The sequence below is a fragment of the Gossypium hirsutum genome, chromosome D12 (genome assembly GCF_007990345.1).
Source record: "Gossypium hirsutum isolate 1008001.06 chromosome D12, Gossypium_hirsutum_v2.1, whole genome shotgun sequence".
Taxonomy (NCBI): domain Eukaryota; kingdom Viridiplantae; phylum Streptophyta; class Magnoliopsida; order Malvales; family Malvaceae; genus Gossypium; species Gossypium hirsutum.
The window spans coordinates 55239905-55261679 of NC_053448.1; the positions used below are offsets into that span (position 1 = coordinate 55239905).

General features: G+C 32.7%; 1 protein-coding gene and 2 pseudogenes across 1 annotated transcript; all 3 read left to right on the top strand.

Annotated features, from left to right (window-relative positions):
• The window catches only part of LOC107946641 (pectinesterase 1-like), a 63824-nt pseudogene extending 58273 nt beyond the window's left edge, over positions 1-5551 (top strand).
• Positions 5552-15398: 9847 nt separating this feature from the next.
• LOC121224283 (putative pectinesterase 63) lies at positions 15399-17179 on the top strand. Its single transcript, XM_041107234.1, has 4 exons — positions 15399-15963; positions 16058-16264; positions 16342-16595; positions 16707-17179. Exons 1-4 carry the CDS (start codon positions 15412-15414, stop codon positions 16870-16872), a joined length of 1179 nt encoding a protein of 392 aa, XP_040963168.1. The 5' UTR covers positions 15399-15411; the 3' UTR covers positions 16873-17179.
• A 2098-nt stretch (positions 17180-19277) lies between these two features.
• LOC107957934 (putative pectinesterase 63) lies at positions 19278-21054 on the top strand (annotated as a pseudogene).
• Positions 21055-21775: the final 721 nt, after the last annotated feature.

Sequence of the window (21775 nt, forward strand, 5' to 3'; positions counted from 1 at the left end):
TAATTCTAAAATACATAGTGACAAGAATCTGAAGATAATTGAAACAACTAAGTAAGCAAAGAAGCTAATCAATATATAAAAAATTAATAAATAAATTATGAAGTGATGAAAGTTAATAAAAATTTTGATTAAGGTGGACAAATTTTATTACGATGGGTGACAATGGTTACAAGGACCCAAAATTATTTTTTAAAATTTAACTCGAACAAATATATTCGATTTGATTCGATTCGAATTCCATCTCACTCGACTCGATTCGAGAAAACTTCAAATAAAGTTAGGATGATAAAATGAGATTCGAAAACTCGATTAACTCGAAAATTTTCGATTCGATTCGATCGAATGCTCACCCCTACTTAACCCTATTCAATGGTTGTTTTTGAGCTGAAAATGATGATGAGTTTGTCTAGAATTTCAATTTCCCATTTATTTCTATTTAATTTGGCAAAATTTATAATTTTGCCCTTATTTCAAATAAAATCCTTGATTTTTTTTCATGCTATGCCACCTCAGCAATTCATATGAGTCTATTTTCCCTTTTAGTCCTCATTTATTTACTATTTAGACTATTTAATCACTTTAGCAAGTTTAGCACCTTTTTCAATTTAGTCATTTTTAATTAATTGACTACTGAAACGTTAAAATTTTCTAACAAAATTTTAATACTACCTTAATGACACTCTGTAAATATTTATAAAAATATTTATGGCTCGGTTTATAAAATCAAGGTCTCGATGCCTCTTGCTCGGTTTATAAAACAAGGTCTCGATACCTCTTTTTCTTAATCACTTGACTTAAGAATGCCTTATAAAACACAAATTACTAATTCAAAAATCTTCTAAAAACCACATTTAACTTGTAAATATTAAATAATGTAATTTACGAGTTTTCTGGTCGGATTTAGTGGTCTTGAACCACTATTTTTGACATTACTGAAAATCGGGCTATTACAATGTATATATATATTAATATAATGATATGTGATACATGAAAATTATGTAAGTTGAGACGAGTATAAATTCAACTGTGACATGTTGAGATAATAAGGTTATTGATGTTAAAATTATATGAAATATGTTCAAGTACGCTAACAAGTGTTGTTGTTTGATGCTTAGGCAAATGCCAAATTACTGGTTGAATGGTAACATGTTTAATTATAAGGTGCATTGAAATGGTAAGTGCTCAAATGAAAATATGCTTGTGCTCATGAAATAGTGGTAATGTTTAAGTTATGGAATTTCTTATGAAATAAGTTATCATGTGATTAATTCGAAAAAGGTCTATGTTTAAATGCACTAGCTTGTAGCTGTGGTTGAATGATATGCTTATAACTGGTGTGTTATGCTTATGGAATGAGTGTGGAAGGTAAAGAAACGCAAATGAAAATAAAGAAATTTTGGAAGAGTTAAATTTGTTTAAAATTCCTACTATGTTAGGAATAATATATATATATAGTGATACTGTAGATTTATTCATTTAGTAAGCTATTAAATATAACTTCATGGGTATTGTGGTATAAATATTGGATTATTCTTGATATGTTTAAATTTCATATTTGAAAAGAAGTATTATGATTAAAGTTATACGAGCTTACTAATCATTCATTTCTTATGTATAAGTTTTCCTTTACCTTTCAGATTATCGAAAGCTTGATTGGGTTGGAAGTTTGTCTGAGTTGTATCACACTATCCATTGGTTCTATCGGTACTTTCAAATGTTTTGATTTTAGTTATAATGGCATGTATAGATTAACATAAAATTGGGTGAGAAATATGGCTTGCAAAATGGCCAATTTTCGTCCACATGGGCAGAGACACGGGTGTGTGTCTTAACCGTGTGTGACATACAACAGGTGACATGGCTGTGTGTCTCCTGTATCTTAAATTTGCACAAAATAAAATGCTCACAAGGCCTAGCACATGGGCGTGTGACTTGGCCGTGTGGCCCAAGTCAGTATACTCACACGGGCTGAGACACCATCGTGTGACCCCTGTAGTGTTGAAAATTTTAAATATTTTTCGAAAAAATTTTTGAGTCTTCGATTTAGTCCCTATTTATTTCTAATACGTAATTTGGGCCTTGAGGGCTCGTTTAAGGGACAATATGTATGATTTTTATTGGTTTCTAATATGAATGCTAGATGAAATGAAATGTCTAATAATTAATTTGTAAACTCCGGTAATGTTTCGTAACCCTGTTTCGACGACAGATTCGGGTTAGGGGTGTTACATTGTACACTTGAAGTGTACAAACTGTAATCCGTCAATTCATATTCAGGAGTGCTCGTTAGAGCACATAATCAGGAAGCCCTCTCTCGAGCCATATAACGGGAAGCTCATGTGAGCCATATAACGGGAAGCTTATCCAGGCTGTATAATGGGAAGCTCATAAGAGCCATAATTGGGAAGCTCATGCGAGCCAATAACGGGTAGCTCCGAAGAGCCATTAATGGGAAGCTCTGAATAGCCATATATCGAGAAGTTCAAGTGAGCCATATTGGGAAGCTCACAAAGAGCCATATAACGGGACACTCATAAGAGCTGTGGTGTGTCTACAAAACATACAGAATCACAACCAATCGGGATGCTCCGAAGAGCTATTATCGGGAAGCTCGCAAGAACCATATAACAAGAAACTCGAGAGGGCTATTAACGAGACGTTCTTTCAAGATATGGTGTGTCCTCAACATATACGGGATCACAACCAATACGGGAAATCCTGAATCCATCGAATTTTATTTATTCAAACCAGTCTTGACATTTATCGGGCTTTGTCAGATATGTAGTCAATTTCATACAATTAGCAATTACACAATTCATATATATACAACAATCAATTCAAACATATAAATGTACACAATTTAGTTACATGAACTTACCTCGACAATGTTCGTGAACTTGTATACTACTAATTCGTTACTTTTTCTTTACCTCGATCTAGCTCTATATTTGATCTATCTGGATCTATATGAGTAAATTTAGCTCAATTTAATAAAATTCATATTCAAGTCACATCCTAGGCAAAATTACCATTTTGCCGCTATACTTTTAATTAATGACGATTTCATCCCTAGGCTCGGAAAATGAAATTCATGCAATTTAATCCTTATTCCAAGCCTAACCAATTTTTATGTGTAACATTTACAGCCCAAGTAATTCATAAAATTTAGAATTTTTCCATAAATTTTGCATCTTTACAATTTAGTCCCTAAATCATAATTTCATCAAAATTCACTTTACAAAAGTTGTTTATCTATAAACAACCTTTCATTTTCTACCATAAATTTCATAATTCATACATATTCAACCATGGAAAAACCCTAGTACTTTGATAACTTTACAAATTAATCCCCGAGATAGCTAGATTAAGCTATTACGATCTCGAAAACATAAAAATCATTAAAAACAGGACAATAATGCTTACCCAATTAAGCCAAATAAGCTTTTTTGAGTTTTTTTTCTCTTAGCTAGGGTTTCCATAAAAACAATTTGGGAAAGATGATGAAAAATATGATATTTTATTATTTTTAACTTATCATCTTTTATTATTTCAACTTTCCAATTTAGTCATTTTTTTATCAAATTTTCCATGGATGAATCATCATACTTATTTACTAACTCCTCTTAATGGTTTATTTGCCATATAAGGACCTCCAATTTTAAATTGCATAGCTATTTGATCCTTTTAGTTTACATGTAACTTACTAAGTTATTAGTAGCTTACACCTTTCTTCCTTTCTTTTGTTTTATAGTGTTTTGAGCTTGCTCGAATTGGGGATCCTCGGAGCTCGTATCACACTATCACAGCCATCTCGATATTATGTGTTTTCAAAATGTTTAAATTTATGAAATGTATAGAGTCTTAATCATTTTGAGTATGTTCAAATGATATGGCTAAGATTAGCTATTGAAATGGTTAGTAAAGAATATGTTTTCGTGTTAATTATGTTTAAATGGTAACTAATACAAAGAAGCAGTTTTTGGACAGCAGTAGTGACGTCAATTTGAAAAATCACCAAAAATAGTAAAAATGGAATTAGAGAGTGAATGAGATATATAATTCAATCTTATCAAGTATATTTTTACATAAAAGAAACGGTGTAGGCAAAGGAATTTTAAATTTTGAAATATTTGAATTTTAGTGAGACAGGGTTAGAATGGTTTTTAAAGTCCCCTGTTTTGACTTTATAAAATCATTATAAATAGTACAGATTGAATTATGGGCCATAATTCATATGTCTAGATTCCTCAGTGAGTCTATTTTCAAAAGAAACAAATGATAACATTATATGAATTCTGTAAAAAGACATAATTTATTTTTAGTGCCAAGAGGTTAGAACTATCGAGCTATGAAACATGGGAGATTTTAATGAATAAACTATACTAATTGGCCAAGTCAAAAATTCTAAAAATTTTACGGAAAAAAGGTATATGAGTCTAGTTTCAGGAAAAATTTACGGATTTAAAATTTGAGTTTCGCAAATCGAGTTATAATTAAATTAGTGACAGTCACGCAGGTGGATAGTTTTATTGTGAATAGTGAAATTAATTTTAAAAGCAAATTTTTATGCTCCGAACTAGTAAGTTAAGTTAGATGACATCTCGTGCTTGATTCCGGTGATGGTCTTGGGTAAGGGGTGTTACAATCTGTCCCTTATTGAATTAATTATTAAAGGGTTTTTTTATGGTGGCATGTTATGCATATAGAACTCTGCTCCAAGGCCAAATGGGAAAATGGTAGGAGCACAAGCAGTTTCTTTGAGAGTCTCCGGCGACAAGTCGGCTTTCTATAACTGCAAGATCATTGGCTTCTAGGACACTTTGTGCGATGACAGGGGCAACCATTTCTTTAAGGATTGCCATATTCGTGGCACTGTTGATTTCATTTTCGGAAGCGTGACATCTTTATATCTGGTATTAATATTCCCAATGCGTGAAATATGATGTATTATACCCCCATATATATATTTGACAAGAAAAGAGGGATGCAGAACTCGAAAATATTTGTAGAAGGAGATCCAGAAGGAGGTCTAGAAATGGCAATAATTATAGCACAAGTGAGAGAAAGTTCATCGGAGGACACGAGTTATTCGTTCATGCATGGCAGAATTACAGGAACAGCGAAGGACGTATTTTTGGGCAGGGCTTGGAAGAGCAGTCCGAGGGTTGTTTATTCTTATACTGAAATGGACGAAAGTGTCCACCCTGGTGAATGCTCTAGTAATCGCCAACCTGAACGGGCCGAGTAAGATCATACTCAGCCTTACAACATTACATGCCTACAAGTAAACTAATCTTTCCTAACTTATTGATAAATTTATTAAGATATATAATGTGAGAAAGGTTTGACATGCAGAACTGTGTACTACGGAGATTACAAATGCATGGGGAAAGGTGCGACTCCTGTTACACGAGAGAAATTCGTCAAACAACTATCGGATGCGGAAGCTGAACCATTCTTGGTTCTTGACTACGTTGAAGGTACCAAATGGTTGCTTCCTCCTCCGACAGTACCTAAATAATTCATTCATCCCCAACTTATTCATGCCGGTAACATATCCTCACAATATTGCTAATTCAAGCAGACTCTCGTCTACACCTTTGCTGGGTGGAAATACCTAGCCATCCATTTTGTTTTATTTTATTTTATTTTCCCTTCCCATGGCTTGTATTTTAACAAATAGCCAAATGTCAATAAGAAGCGGAATTTAGTCTTATTTTTATTAATAGTAAGGATGTTGATATTTTCCATTACGTAAACAAATTCCATCATATCAAGTTAAAATTATGTAAAAATATCCATCATATATCCAAGTTCACTGATTCGATAAGTCAAGGTGATTTCACAAACTTTTGTATTTTAGCAAGTAAATGGATAATTATTGTATATTTGTGTAACAGCTCATTTTCAGTTGTGACAAAAATAGTGGATTTGGGACCATGATTTTGACAAGCAGTCAGTATTTTAATTATTTTTTTATAAATGCATTTTAATTATTTATTTAGTATTTACAGGGTTAATTCCCCCCTTAATGACTTCCTAGGGTTTAGGTTCTTCCTTTCCCAAACAGTTGATCCGTTGAGTAGCCATATAAAACAGTTAACAAATCATACCTCCACTCGCTAATCCCCCATAGAGGGATTAGTTCCTCATGGTTTTCATAAACAGTATGGAATTAGGGTAAATATAGAACATGATAAATGTAACAGCCCGATTTTGGGTCTAGTCGGAACAGTGGTTGTAACACCCCCTAACCCCAAACCGTCACCGGAATAAGGTTACGAGGCATTACCAGACATATCAAACAATTTACGAATAAGTCGTAATAAAATATCAATCGTAATATAATTGTATAACTAAGTCTCTGTAATAAACTTTCAATGTTTAAAACATAAATTAAAGTAAAATGAAACTCGTTCGAGTACTCCGAATTATTATTTTTATTTTAAAAAAATTTCGGCAGCATTTTTGCTTATTTTTACATAAAACCCCCTGCAATTTAAAAACCATAACATTTCCAATCACAACCAATTCAATCAATTCAACCAATTCATTTCACATTCTCAATTTCTATTCCAAATATCTTCTAATCAACCTAATCAACATAATATCAATTTAAATTTAACAATATACTAAATTAAATAAAAATAATTAAACTTCTTTCATTTTAATGCATAAACTTATAATACTAACATTTTTTAACCATTTATATTAAAAACATAATAACCTTTATACACATCCTATGTACATGCCACCTTACCAAAAGAAAATATACATCACCAAAAGTTTGCTGAAGTCGGGTCTGGCTTTGGATGCTGGTTCAGTACTTGACTTCTACAACCTGCGCACGGAAACAACCGTACGCTGAGTATGCATATACTCAGTGGTATCACTATAATTCAATTTATAATTAAATACATTAAATCACACACATACTTTTCATTACAATTATCACCACAAATAAACAATTCAATCTTTTAATATTATCAATTAATTATATATATATCATTTTTATTTCTTTATTTCTTTATTTCAAATTTCAAATTTCAAATTTCACTTTTCACATATACTATATCATACGAGATTAGTTTTATCAGTAAATTTATTTTATTTATCCCTATTAACTTGACTCGGACTCGGCGGATACATGGATTCCAACCAAACACACCAGTAAACAGTAATCAGTAACGGTAGCAGTAACAGTAACAGTATTCAACACACAAAGTGCTGAACCTGTAACAGTAACGGTAACAGTATTCGACACACAAAGTGCCGAGTCGATAACAATAATAGTAACAGTATTCGACACACAAAGTGCCGAATCAGTAACAGTAACAGTAGTCGGCACATAAGTGTCTGATCAGGAAGCCGGCAATTACCCCGTACTCTTCCATATCCTATGGCATGCCAACTATATCCGACTAGCCCGACTAGTTAATAAGATATTTAATTCACTTTTCAGAACAGTTTTTCATCTTAGTTCAGTATCAATTATAAATTCCTTATTTCAATCAGTTTCACAGTATTTCAGTAAATTATTACTTCAGTAATTTCACAATTCAATGCATTATATATAACAATATTCAGTATTTTCACAATTCACTCAATACTCAAAACAATATCCAGTATTCCAATAAATCAGTTTAGTATCAGTTTCAATTTCAATACCATGTTATAAATTTATCATTTATTAAGCACTAACCTTAAAATACTTATCACACATAATTAGCAAATTAAACACTTAATAATAATAAAGTTTGAATTATAGTGATACAAACCGTGATTCTTGTGTCTATTCCTCGTCCACTTTTTCTTTTCCTTTCCTCGTGGATGCCTCGGGTGCGATATTAGCAAATTAAATTCCAAGCTTTAAAAACCCTATTTTCCCTTTTTCTTTCTTTTTCTTCTTTCTTTCCCCTGTTTCGTTTGCTTCTCTGTTTCTTTGTTCTTTCTATTCTGTTTCTTTTCTTTTGCTTTGTTTTTATTTCCTTTTATGTTTAATTAATTATTATTTATAAAATATCTATTTTAATAACAAATACAATTAATACATTTGTACCACATCATAACCTTACAATTGTCATAATATAATTAAAAATCTCATTATATAATTATTTAATTAATTAATGTCTTTTGCTTAAATTTTAAGTAAATAATAATTATAATACAAGTGTATATATATTATTTTTACACTTGTACCATCTTTTCACCATACATTTGTCTTAATTTTAATTTATTCCATAATAAAATAATTCAATTAATATAAATTACCATTTGAATAAATAATTATAATAATTATAATAATTATGTACATATAATATTTATATATAACTTAAAACAAAATCTTGAATTTAATGCATATGCCGCCTCATTTATGGGACTTGGCATATTTGCCTATTTAGTCCTTTTAACTTTCTATAATTAAACTTTCACTTCTATCGCAATTTAATCCTTTTTCCTAATCATTCTTAATTAGACTAAATTCACTTAATTAATACCTAATTAAACACTCAAATAAACTCATAATTACTTCTAATAATTATTTTCAAACTCAATTCACTAAGACGGAGGCCCGATAATACACACACTTTTTCGGTGCCCACGAATTTTGGGTCGTTACAGTGATTTTGGGACCACAAATCCGATGGGGAAAAATGTAATGACCTGAATTTTCAGAGGTGTCGGAACGGTGATTCGAGATCACTAAATTCGACAAATGGGTAGAAAATATTATTAATTTAGTGAGTATAAGTTAAATGTGAAGTTAGGAAAATTTTTGAAATAGTGAATAGTACACTAGAAATAAATATTAAAATAATTAGAATCGAAAATGAGGTATCGAGACCTCGAGAATTTTAAACCGAGCCATAAATATTTTTATAAATATTTATGTAGTGTTAAAAAGTTAGTATTAAAGTTTCGTTAAGAAATTTTAAAGTTCTGATAATTAATTGAACAAAAAGGACTAAATTGTAACAAATGCAAAATTATGAGAAATCATTAAATAGCTTAAATGATAAAAGAAAAAGGGCTTAAAAGGAAAATAGACCCAAGTCCTATTTGGGCTGGACGGCAAAGGCATGAAATCAACAATAAAGTAAGGAGAATTAAGGGCAAAATTGGAATATTGCAAAATTTACTTAATAAAGTTAGGACTAAAGTGGAATTATCTAGATTTCTCTTTATTTTTCTGCATTCTCATCAGCAAAAACACCATAAAAGGGTTTCCTTAAGCTGGTTCTTCCTATTTTTACTGCAGGTAAGTTCAATTCTTGATTATTTCCTAAAAATTTTGTGTTTTTGTGACTTTTACAACTAGGCCCACTTATTGTATTCATTAGTTTTTGATTCTATGAAAGAAGTTGAAAGTTGTTATGAATACATTCTGGAAGTATATGATGATTTAGCATGGAATTAGAGCTTTAAATTGTTCATATGCTGATTTTATTGGAAGAATTGAATAGAAAGTGAATGTTTGGGACCTAATAGTAAAAGAGTTTGAAGATAGAGTTACATGTGGAAATTATGAATTTCAATAGTTGTGATACAACTTATATTGTCTAGGTAAAGTATTAATTGAGAAAATTAGATTAATTGAGGGGTTAATTGAGAAAGGACCGAATTGTATAAACTGTGAAATTTGGGGTAAAATGGAAATCAACATTTTACACTAAAGCAATTTTGGACAGCAGCACTAGTATAACTTTGAAAAATCACCAAAAATTGTGAGAATTGAATTATAGGGTGAATAAAATATGAAATTAAATCTTATTGAGTCTAGTTTCTCATAGAAGAAACGGTGTAAGTAATAAAATTTTAAATCATGAGATATAATAAATTTTGTGAGATAAGGTCAGAATGATTTCGGGTTCCCCTGTTCTGACTTTAGAAAATAATCAAAAATTGAAGAAAAATAATTATGAGTTATAATTTATATTCTTAGAATGTTTAATGAATCTATTTTCATAGGAAACAAATGAAAACATCATCAGAATTCTTTACAATTATCTAATTCATTTTTAGTGAAGAGTGGTCGGAGCTGTCAGACAGCGAAACAGGGGAAAATTTAAAGAATAAACTGTACTAATTGGCTGAACCAAAAATTTTGAAAATTTTATGGTAAGAAGATATATGAGTCTAGTTTTAGGGAAAATTTATGGATCTTAATTTTAAGCTCTTTATCTCCAGATAAAAATAATTTAGTGACTCTGACTCAGATGGACAGCTTGAATTTTACATATAAGAAAATAGTGAAAGTATGAATAATGTTGTTTAAATGTGTTATACACATTAAGGATGAGGAATGGAGAGGAGGTGGAGGAAAATTGGGAAATATATGAATAATTTGTGTATAATTGGTCATATGCTTGATTATAATTCATAAACGATGAAATAGAAATGATGCTTATATTTGTGCATTATTGGTCATGGTTTAAGCTTATGTGTGAAAATAAAGTTTCATAGTATGTGTGTATGGTATATTCGGTATATGATTTGGCATGAAATAATGTCATGAATGGTTTATGAATTAACACATGTTGGTAAGCCTGATACATGAATAAATGTTGTGCCCATCCATGCTTATAATGCTTATGCTATATGTGTATTTTGCTAACATATTTGGTATACATGCTTAGGCTTTGGCCAAGTAGTGGCTAGACTATGCCACGTTAAATTTATAAGTTATGCATTGAAATGGTTTATCATGTGGTTAGCCCCAAAAAGAGTTATGTTTAAATACACTAGCTTGCGACTATGGTTGAATGATATGTTTATATCTTGTGTGATGTGCATAGAAAACGAGTGTGGAAAGACAATGAAAAGTAAGTTCTTATGGCTGAAATCTAATGATTAAATGTTAATTTCGTAAATTATATAATGTATGATGAAATATATATTTATTGATGAAATGAGAATAAAATAAAAATGCGAAAACTGAATAAATGATCAAATTGAGCGGAACGCCGGATTTGAGTACTTCTAATCAGTGACAAGTGATAAAGTGATAAGTGGTAGCTTTAGCTACACTTATCTGATCCAGTGACAAAGTGATAAGTGGTAGCTTTAGCTACACTTATCTGATCAAGTGACAAAGTGATAAGTGGTAGCCTAGCTACACTTATCTGATCAAGTGACAAAGTGATAAGTAGTAGCTTTAGCTACTCTTATCTGATCAAGTGACAAAGTGATAAGTGGTAGCCTAGCTACACTTATCTGATCAAGTGACAAAGTGATAAGTGGTAGCCTAGCTACACTTATCTGATCAGGGACAAGTGATAAGTGATCATACATAAGACCATAGTTATACTATGGCAAAGTGGAAGTGAAGTACTCAATTTTCCATAACCGTTCCCTAATTTGATTAAGGATGGTAAGTGACAAATTGGCCCAAAAGAATTAAAGTAAATGGATAACTGGTAGTGTATTTATACCAAGATGATGTTGTTATTTAAGCTAAAGTGATATTTTCATTGTAAAATTGAGAATTTCATAAATGTGTTATTGAATGGTATAATCGATAAACGTTGAGTTAAATGGTAAATACGTATTAGTGTTGAACTTAATGTCATTGAATTGTACGTGAATTAAAAGGAAATTGTTAGTGATATGATTTAAATTGTGAGCATGAGAAATTACAAATTGAATGCAATGGAAATGAAGCATTAAATTGCATGAGTATGTATCGGGTCTCGTAGGCCCTAATTATTATGATTATAATATTTTGAGGATATATTGTGAAAAGTTACAGAAACATGTTAATTATTTTGAAAGTTTTAATTTAGATGAAATTTTATAACTCGGTTAAATATATTTACAAGTGTATGTGTTTTGGTAATGCCTCGTACCCTATTTCGGTGTTGGATACGGGTAAAGGGTGTTACAATAAATGAATTAAGTGTAGAGTTTAAGAAAACGCCTGATTTGTATTAAAGATGAATATGAATCCACAAAGTTTGATTGTCTTTACAAATCAGATCTCTTGAGATAAACCAAGAACAACTTGAAAATAAATCTAAAAACCTATAAGAAAGAATATCTGAACTGGAATTAAAAGCAAAAAACTATACTAAGGAATTGATGTTCGTAACATGTGAAAAAAGATCCTATTTGTAGATTTCAGGTGGCCTTCGTCCTTAACTCTAGGTTAGTTGAGATTCCTGAGCTTTAAGTTTGATTGTGCAGACCAAAACGCCCTCTGGCTCGTGTTAGTTTCCGTCCAGCGTCGATGTTGCAACACATCAGGACCTGTGTCGTAACAAAGGATTCTATACACTCCTCTTGGGATATCTTTAGGGGTATGTCGCGACACCCTTATGTTGTGTCGCAACAACGAAGGCAGTTTCGTATTTCTTTATTGTGCTCCCTAATTTGCTACATTGATCATTTTGTGTTCTGACATAGTGACCAACAGCTATTTATTACGCCTTCTAATGGTCTCCTGCACACTTACACAATTCATTAGCTTCCCCTTAGGCCTCATTCGGCCCCTAAGGCAATAAAAGGCTCAATTTGTACATTACATTACATTTAAGAAAAATTGAAAGAACATACTTAAAATCTAATGAAAATGCTTGCTTTTAACCTCTTAAAGTGCGGAAATTAGTTTAATCTACTACAGGGAATTACGGTATATCAGGTACACGACTTCATGTTCGAATCCAGGATTTATAATGTTATTTATAGCCCTTTTCACATAATTTTAGCTTTATTCAATAGCTAAATCAAGTCATTTTGTAATAATGTATGTTTTACAGTTTAAGTGATTAACTTAGATTTTTTTAATGACTTTATTGTATTTGATAGCTAAAAAAAGGATATGTGGTTCTATAAGATGAACCGAGAGATAATGATGGAATTTCGGGCCAAAACTGCTGCTGAAGTCGTGACCACAAAGTATGGAAGGAATATAAATATTAACTTTTTTAATTACTATTTGATTCTTTTTTGGTAATATAAATAATTGTTTAATTTAAATATGTTCCTATAATATACTTTAAGATTTATTCCCTATATTTTATATAATCACAACTTGTATGAAATTGCCCTATAAAATTAATATTTTTATTTAGAATCTTAGTACTTTATAGATATTTTATGTTCGGTATTGTGTTTCGTAGATTCTATCAATAAAAATTTTCCACCTTTGACGAATGAAAAAAAAGGAAACATAAAACTTAATTGGAAATTTCCATTTAGAATAAAAAATTTCCTCATTTATATAAACCTAATATATAATTAATTTTGTAATAACTTTAAAATAAACAAGTAAGTATTAATGGGGAAGCAAATGAAAGCAGCAACATAAAATATTTCCATTCTTTACATTAAATTCTCAAGTTTAGGTTTTGCACTTAGGATTATTATTCAATGATCATGGGTGTCTCAAGTCCGAATTTCGTGTATTTGGTAACAATTATGTTCAAGTTATGCTCATTAATGGCGATCAACTACCAAATGTTCGGTCTAAACAGTAGCAATGCTTGGACCAAGAACTACGCAAATGAGCGGCAATGCGAGGAATCCTCCAAGGCTCATTTTTTAAATATTTTTTTGTCCCAATTTATCTTAGAAATTGGAGTCACTTAGAATTCAAAGACGACCTATAGAGGGATTAGTTCCTCATGGTTTTCATAAATAATATGGAATTGAGTTAAAGATAGAACATGATAATTGAATTGAGGTGTAGAGTTTAAAAAAGTACCTGATTTGTAGTAAAGTTGAATATGAATTCACAAAGTTTGATCGTCTTTACAAATCAGATCTCTCGAGATAAAGCAAGAAGAACATGAAAATAATTCTAAAAACCAAAAAGAAAGAAAATCTGAACTGGAATTAAAAGAAAAAAAAACTATACTAAGTAATTGATGTCCGTAACATGTGAAAAAAGATCCTATTTATAGATTTCAGGTGGCCTTCGTCGTCAAACCTAGGTTAGTTGAAGTTCTAGAGCTTTAAGTTTGATTATGCAAACCAAAACGCCCTCTGGCTCGTGTTAGTTTCCGTCCAGAGTCGATGTCGCGATACATCAGGACCTGTGTCGCAACAAAGGATTCTATACACTCCTCTTGGGATATCTTTAGGGGTATGTCGCAACACCCTTATATTGTGTCGCAACATCGAAAGCAGTTTCGTGATTTCTTTATCCTGCTCCCTAAGTTGCTACATTGATCATTTTGTGTTGAGACATAGTGACCAGCATCTGTTAATTACTCCTTCTAATGCTCTCCTGCACACTTACACAGTTCATTAGCTTCCCCTTAAACCTCATCCAGCCCCTAAGGTTAATAAAAGGCTCAATTTGTACATCACATTACATTTAAGAAGAGTTGCAAGAACATAATTAAAATCTAACGAAAATGCTTGCTTTCAACCTCCTAAAGTGCGGAAATTAGTTTAATCTACTACACGGAATTACGGTATGTCAAGTACACGACTTCATGCTCGAATCCACGATTTATAATGTTATTTATAGCCCTTTTCACATAATTTTGGCTTTTTTTTAATAGCTAAATCAAGTCATTTTGTAATAATATATGTTTTTACAGGTTAAATAGTTAACTTAGTTTTTTTTAATAGATTTTATTGTATTTGATAGCTAAAAAAAGGTTATGTGGTTCTATAAGATGAACCGAGAGTTAATAATGGAATTTCAGGCCAAAACTGCTGCTGATGTCGTGACCACAAAGTATGGAAGTAATATAAATATTAACTTTGTTAATTACCATTTGATTCTTTTTTAGTTATATTAATACTTGCTTAATTTAAATCTGTTCCTATAATATACTTTAAGATGTATTCCCTATGTTTTATATAATCACAACTTGTGTGAAATTGCCGTATAAAATTTATATTTTTATTTAGAAACTTAGTACGTTATAGATATTTTATGTTCGGTATTGTGTTTCGTAGATTCTATCAACAAATTTTTTCGACCTTTCACGAATGAAAGAAAAGGAAACATAAAACTTAATTGGCAATTTCCAATTAGAATCAAACTTTTCCTCATTTATATAAACCTAATAGATAATTAATTTAGTAATAACTTCAAATAAACAAGTAAGTATTAACGGGGCAACAAATGAAGGCAACAACATAAAATATTTCCATTCCTTACATTAAATTCACCCGGTTTAGGTTTTGCAATTAGGATTATTGTTCAATGATCATGGGTGTCTGAAGTCCAAATTCCGTGTATTTGGCAACAATTATATTCAATTTATACTCATTAATGGCGATCAACTGCCAAATGCTCTGTCTGAACTGTAGCAATGCTTGCACCAAGAACTACGCAAATGAGTGGCAATGCGAGGAATCCTCCAAGGCTCATTTGTTTTAATATTTTTTTTGTCACCAATTTATCTTATAAATTGGAGTCACTTAGAATTCAAAGACAACCTCAATAATCAATAAATGAAGAAAATAAACAAATTACTCTTTTTATTAAAAGGAAAGAAGGAGGAGGAGGAAATGGATGGAAAAAGAATCGAGGGCAATGAAGTTTATGCTCTAGCAATGTGTGTAAGTATTCTCCTCTTTGCTCCGATTGTTGTGTCACAACCAATACCGGCAGATAAATCCCAAGTGGAAGCTTGGTTTAATGGCATTATCAAGCCGGTGAAGGAAAGGGGTACAACCTTAGACCCTGAATTGGTTCAAGCCGAGACAGAACCTAGAATCATAAAGGTGATGCAAGGTGGGGGTGGAGAATTCGATACCATAACCAAAGCCATCGAGAGCGTTCCATCAGGGAACGCCAAACGCGTGATTATATCCATCGGACCTGGATCTTACAAAGAGAAAATTAGAATTGAAAGAAATAAGCCTTTCATTACATTGTTAGGAGATCCTAAAAACATGCCAAATTTGACATTTGACGGCACCGCCAAGCAATATGGAACCGTAGATAGTGCCACTCTTATTACTGAGAGTAATTACTTTGTGGGTGCTAATCTCAATATAGTGGTAAGTTAATGTAGAGTTTAGACAACCATGATCTGTCCTTTATTGAATTGATTATTAAAGGGATTTTTTTTATGGTGGCATCTTATGCATATAGAACTCTGCTCCAAGGCCAGACGGGAAAATGGTAGGAGCACAGGCGGTTGCTCTGAGAGTCTCCGGCGACAGGTCGGCTTTCTATAACTGCAAGATCATTGGCTTCCAGGACACTTTGTGCGATGACAGGGGCAACCATTTCTTTAAGGATTGCCATATTCGTGGCACTGTTGATTTCATTTTCGGAAGCGGGACATCTTTATATCTGGTATTCATATTCCCAATGCGTGAAATATGATGTATTATACCCCCATATATTTATTTGACAAGAAAAGTGGGATGCAGAACACGGAAATATTCGTGGTAGGAGATCCAGAAGGAGATCCGGAAATGGCAATAATTACAGCACATGCGCGAGAAAGTTCATCGGAGGACACGGGTTATTCGTTCGTGCATGGCAGAATTACAGGAACAGCGAAGGACGTATTTTTGGGCAGGGCCTGGAAGAGCAGTCCGAGGGTTGTTTATTCTTATACTGAAATGGACGAAATCGTCCATCCTGGTGGATGGTCTAGTAATCGCCAACCTGAACGAGCCGAGTAAGATAATACTCAGCCTTACAACGTTACATGCCTACAAGTAAACTAATCTTTCCCAACTTATTGATAAATTTATTAAGATATATAATGTGAGAATGGTTTGACACGCAGCACTGTGTACTACGGAGAATACAAATGCACGGGGAAAGGCGCGACTCCTGCTACACGAGAGAAATTCGTCAAACAACTATCGGATGCGGAAGCTAAACCATTCTTGGTTCTTGACTACGTTGAAGGTACCAAATGGTTACTTCCTCCTCCGACAGTACCTAAATAATTCATTCATTCCCAACTTTTTCATGCCGGCAACATATCCTCACAGTATTGCTAATTCAAGCAGACTCTCGTCTACCTCTTTGCTGGGTGGAAATAACTAGCCATCCATTTTATTTTATTTATTTTATTTTCCCTTCCCATGGCTTGTATTTTAACAAATAGCCAAATGTCAATAAGAAGCAGAATTTGTCTTATTTTTATTAATAGTTAGGATGTTGATATTTGCCATTATGTAGAAAATTTCCATCATATCAAGTTAAAATTATGTAATAATATCCATCATATATCCAAGTTCATTGATTCAATAAGTCAAGGTGATTTCACAAACTTTTGCATTTTAGCAAATAAATGGACCATTACTATATATTTGTGTAACAGCTCGTTTTCAGTAGTGTCAGAAATAGTGGATTTGGGACCACGATTTTGACAAGCAGTCAGCATTTTAATTAATTTTTCTTTGATAAAATTATTTTAATTATTTATTTAGTATTTGCTGGGTTCATGCCCCCCTTAATGACTTCCTAGGGTTTAGGTTCTTCCTTTCCCAAACAGTTGATCCGTTGAGTAGCCCTATAAAACAGTTAACAAATCATACCTCCACTCGCTAATCCCCCATAGAGGGATCAGTTCCTCATGGTTTTCATAAATAATATGGAATTGAGTTAAAGATAGAACATGATAATTGAATTGAGGTGTAGAGTTTAAAAAAGTACTTGATTTGTAGTAAAGATGAATATGAATTCACAAAGTTTGATCGTCTTTACAAATCAGATCTCTCGAGATAAAGCAAGAACAACTTGAAAATAATTCTAAAAACCTAAAAGAAAGAATATCTGAACTGGAATTAAAAGAAAAAAAAACTATACTAAGTAATTGATGTCCGTAACATGTGAAAAAAGATCCTATTTATAGATTTCAGGTGGCCTTCGTCGTCAAACCTAGGTTAGTTGAAGTTCTAGAGCTTTAAGTTTGATTATGCAAACCAAAACGCCCTCTGGCTCGTGTTAGTTTCCGTCCAGAGTCGATGTCGCGATACATCAGGACCTGTGTCGCAACAAAGGATTCTATACACTCCTCTTGGGATATCTTTAGGGGTATGTCGCAACACCCTTATATTGTGTTGCAACATCGAAAGCAGTTTCGTGATTTCTTCATCCTGCTCCCTAAGTTGCTACATTGATCATTTTGTGTTGAGACATAGTGACCAGCATCTGTTAATTACTCTTTCTAATGCTCTCCTGCATACTTACACAGTTCATTAGCTTCCCCTTAAACCTCATCCAGCCCTTAAGGTTAATAAAAGGCTCAACTTGTACATCACATTACATTTAAGAAGAGTTGCAAGAACATAATTAAAATCTAACGAAAATGCTTGCTTTCAACCTCCTAAAGTGCGGAAATTAGTTTAATCTACTACACGGAATTACGGTATGTCAAGTACACGACTTCATGCTCGAATCCACGATTTATAATGTTATTTATAGCCCTTTTCACATAATTTTGACTTTTTTTTAATAGCTAAATCAAGTCATTTTGTAATAATATATGTTTTTACAGGTTAAATAGTTAACTTAGTTTTTTTAATAGATTTTATTGTATTTGATAGCTAAAAAAAGGTTATGTGGTTCTATAAGATGAATCGAGAGTTAATAATGGAATTTCAGGCCAAAACTGCTGCTGATGTCGTGACCACAAAGTATGGAAGTAATATAAATATTAACTTTGTTAATTACCATTTGATTCTTTTTTAGTTATATTAATACTTGCTTAATTTAAATCTGTTCCTATAATATACTTTAAGATGTATTCCCTATGTTTTATATAATCACAACTTGTGTGAAATTGCCGTATAAAATTTATATTTTTATTTAGAAACTTAGTACGTTATAGATATTTTATGTTCGGTATTGTGTTTCGTAGATTCTATCAACAAATTTTTTCGACCTTTCACGAATGAAAGAAAAGGAAACATAAAACTTAATTGGCAATTTCCAATTAGAATCAAACTTTTCCTCATTTATATAAACCTAATAGATAATTAATTTAGTAATAACTTCAAAATAAACAAGTAAGTATTAACGGGGCAACAAATGAAGGCAACAACATAAAATATTTCCATTCCTTACATTAAATTCACCCGGTTTAGGTTTTGCATTAGGATTATTGTTCAATGATCATGGGTGTCTGAAGTCCAAATTCCGTGTATTTGGCAACAATTATATTCAATTTATACTCATTAATGGCGATCAACTGCCAAATGCTCTGTCTGAACTGTAGCAATGCTTGCACCAAGAACTACGCAAATGAGTGGCAATGCGAGGAATCCTCCAAGGCTCATTTGTTTTAATATTTTTTTTGTCACCAATTTATCTTATAAATTGGAGTCACTTAGAATTCAAAGACAACCTCAATAATCAATAAATGAAGAAAATAAACAAATTACTCTTTTTATTAAAAGGAAAGAAGGAGGAGGAGGAAATGGATGGAAAAAGAATCGAGGGCAATGAAGTTTATGCTCTAGCAATGTGTGTAAGTATTCTCCTCTTTGCTCCGATTGTTGTGTCACAACCAATACCGGCAGATAAATCCCAAGTGGAAGCTTGGTTTAATGGCATTATCAAGCCGGTGAAGGAAAGGGGTACAACCTTAGACCCTGAATTGGTTCAAGCCGAGACAGAACCTAGAATCATAAAGGTGATGCAAGGTGGGGGTGGAGAATTCGATACCATAACCAAAGCCATCGAGAGCGTTCCATCAGGGAACGCCAAACGCGTGATTATATCCATCGGACCTGGATCTTACAAAGAGAAAATTAGAATTGAAAGAAATAAGCCTTTCATTACATTGTTAGGAGATCCTAAAAACATGCCAAATTTGACATTTGACGGCACGCCAAGCAATATGGAACCGTAGATAGTGCCACTCTTATTACTGAGAGTAATTACTTTGTGGGTGCTAATCTCAATATAGTGGTAAGTTAATGTAGAGTTTAGACAACCATGATCTGTCCTTTATTGAATTGATTATTAAAGGGATTTTTTTTATGGTGGCATCTTATGCATATAGAACTCTGCTCCAAGGCCAGACGGGAAAATGGTAGGAGCACAGGCGGTTGCTCTGAGAGTCTCCGGCGACAGGTCGGCTTTCTATAACTGCAAGATCATTGGCTTCCAGGACACTTGTGCGATGACAGGGGCAACCATTTCTTTAAGGATTGCCATATTCGTGGCACTGTTGATTTCATTTTCGGAAGCGGGACATCTTTATATCTGGTATTCATATTCCCAATGCGTGAAATATGATGTATTATACCCCATATATTTATTTGACAAGAAAGTGGGATGCAGAACACGGAAATATTCGTGGTAGGAGATCCAGAAGGAGATCCGGAAATGGCAATAATTACAGCACATGCGCGAGAAAGTTCATCGGAGGACACGGGTTATTCGTTCGTGCATGGCAGAATTACAGGAACAGCGAAGGACGTATTTTTGGGCAGGGCTGGAAGAGCAGTCCGAGGGTTGTTTATTCTTATACTGAAATGGACGAAATCGTCCATCCTGGTGGATGGTCTAGTAATCGCCAACCTGAACGAGCCGAGTAAGATAATACTCAGCCTTACAACGTTACATGCCTACAAGTAAACTAATCTTTCCCAACTTATTGATAAATTTATTAAGATATATAATGTGAGAATGGTTTGACACGCAGCACTGTGTACTACGGAGAATACAAATGCACGGGGAAAGGCGCGACTCCTGCTACACGAGAGAAATTCGTCAAACAACTATCGGATGCGGAAGCTAAACCATTCTTGGTTCTTGACTACGTTGAAGGTACCAAATGGTTACTTCCTCCTCCGACAGTACCTAAATAATTCATTCATTCCCAACTTTTTCATGCCGGCAACATATCCTCACAGTATTGCTAATTCAAGCAGACTCTCGTCTACCTCTTTGCTGGGTGGAAATAACTAGCCATCCATTTTATTTTATTTATTTATTTTCCCTTCCCATGGCTTGTATTTTAACAAATAGCCAAATGTCAATAAGAAGCAGAATTTGTCTTATTTTTATTAATAGTTAGGATGTTGATATTTGCCATTATGTAGAAAATTTCCATCATATCAAGTTAAAATTATGTAATAATATCCATCATATATCCAAGTTCATTGATTCAATAAGTCAAGGTGATTTCACAAACTTTTGCATTTTAGCAAATAAATGGACCATTACTATTATTTGTGTAACAGCTCGTTTTCATAGTGTCAGAAATAGTGGATTTGGGACCACGATTTTGACAACAGTCAGCATTTTAATTTTTTTTTGATAAATTATTTAATTATTTATTTAGTATTTGCTGGTTCATGCCCCCTTAATGACTTCCTAGGTTTAGGTCTTCCTTTCCCAACAGTTGATCCGTTGAGTACCTATAAAACAGTTAACAATATACTCATCGCTATCTAGAGGATCAGTTCTCTGGTTTCATAAATATATTGAGTTAAATAGACATATATTGAGGGTGTAGAGTTTAAAAAGTACTTGATTTGTAGTAAAGATGAATATGAATTCACAAAGTTTGATCGTCTTTACAATCAGATCTCTCGAGATAAAGCAAGAACAACTTGAAATAATTCTAAAAACCTAAAGAAAGAATATCTGAACTGGAATTAAAGAAAAAAAAACTATACTAAGTAATTGATGTCCGTAACATGTGAAAAAGATCCTATTATAGATTTCAGGTGGCCTTCATCGTCAAACCTAGGTTAGTTGAAGTTCTAGGCTTTAAGTTGATTATGCAACCAAACGCCTCTGGTCTGTTAGTTTCGTCAGAGTCGATGTCGCGATACATCAGACTGTGTCGCACAAGGATTCTATACACTCTCTTGGGATATCTAGGGGGTG

Coding starts and splice junctions, on each gene's coding strand:
- LOC121224283 (XM_041107234.1), top strand. CDS start 15,412: ATGAAGAAAATAAACAAATTACTCTTTTTATTAAAAGGAAAGAAGGAG. Junction 16,265..16,341: donor GCGGGACATCTTTATATCTG/GTATTCATATTC, acceptor AGTGGGATGCAG/AACACGGAAATATTCGTGGT. Junction 16,596..16,706: donor CGCCAACCTGAACGAGCCGA/GTAAGATAATAC, acceptor TTTGACACGCAG/CACTGTGTACTACGGAGAAT.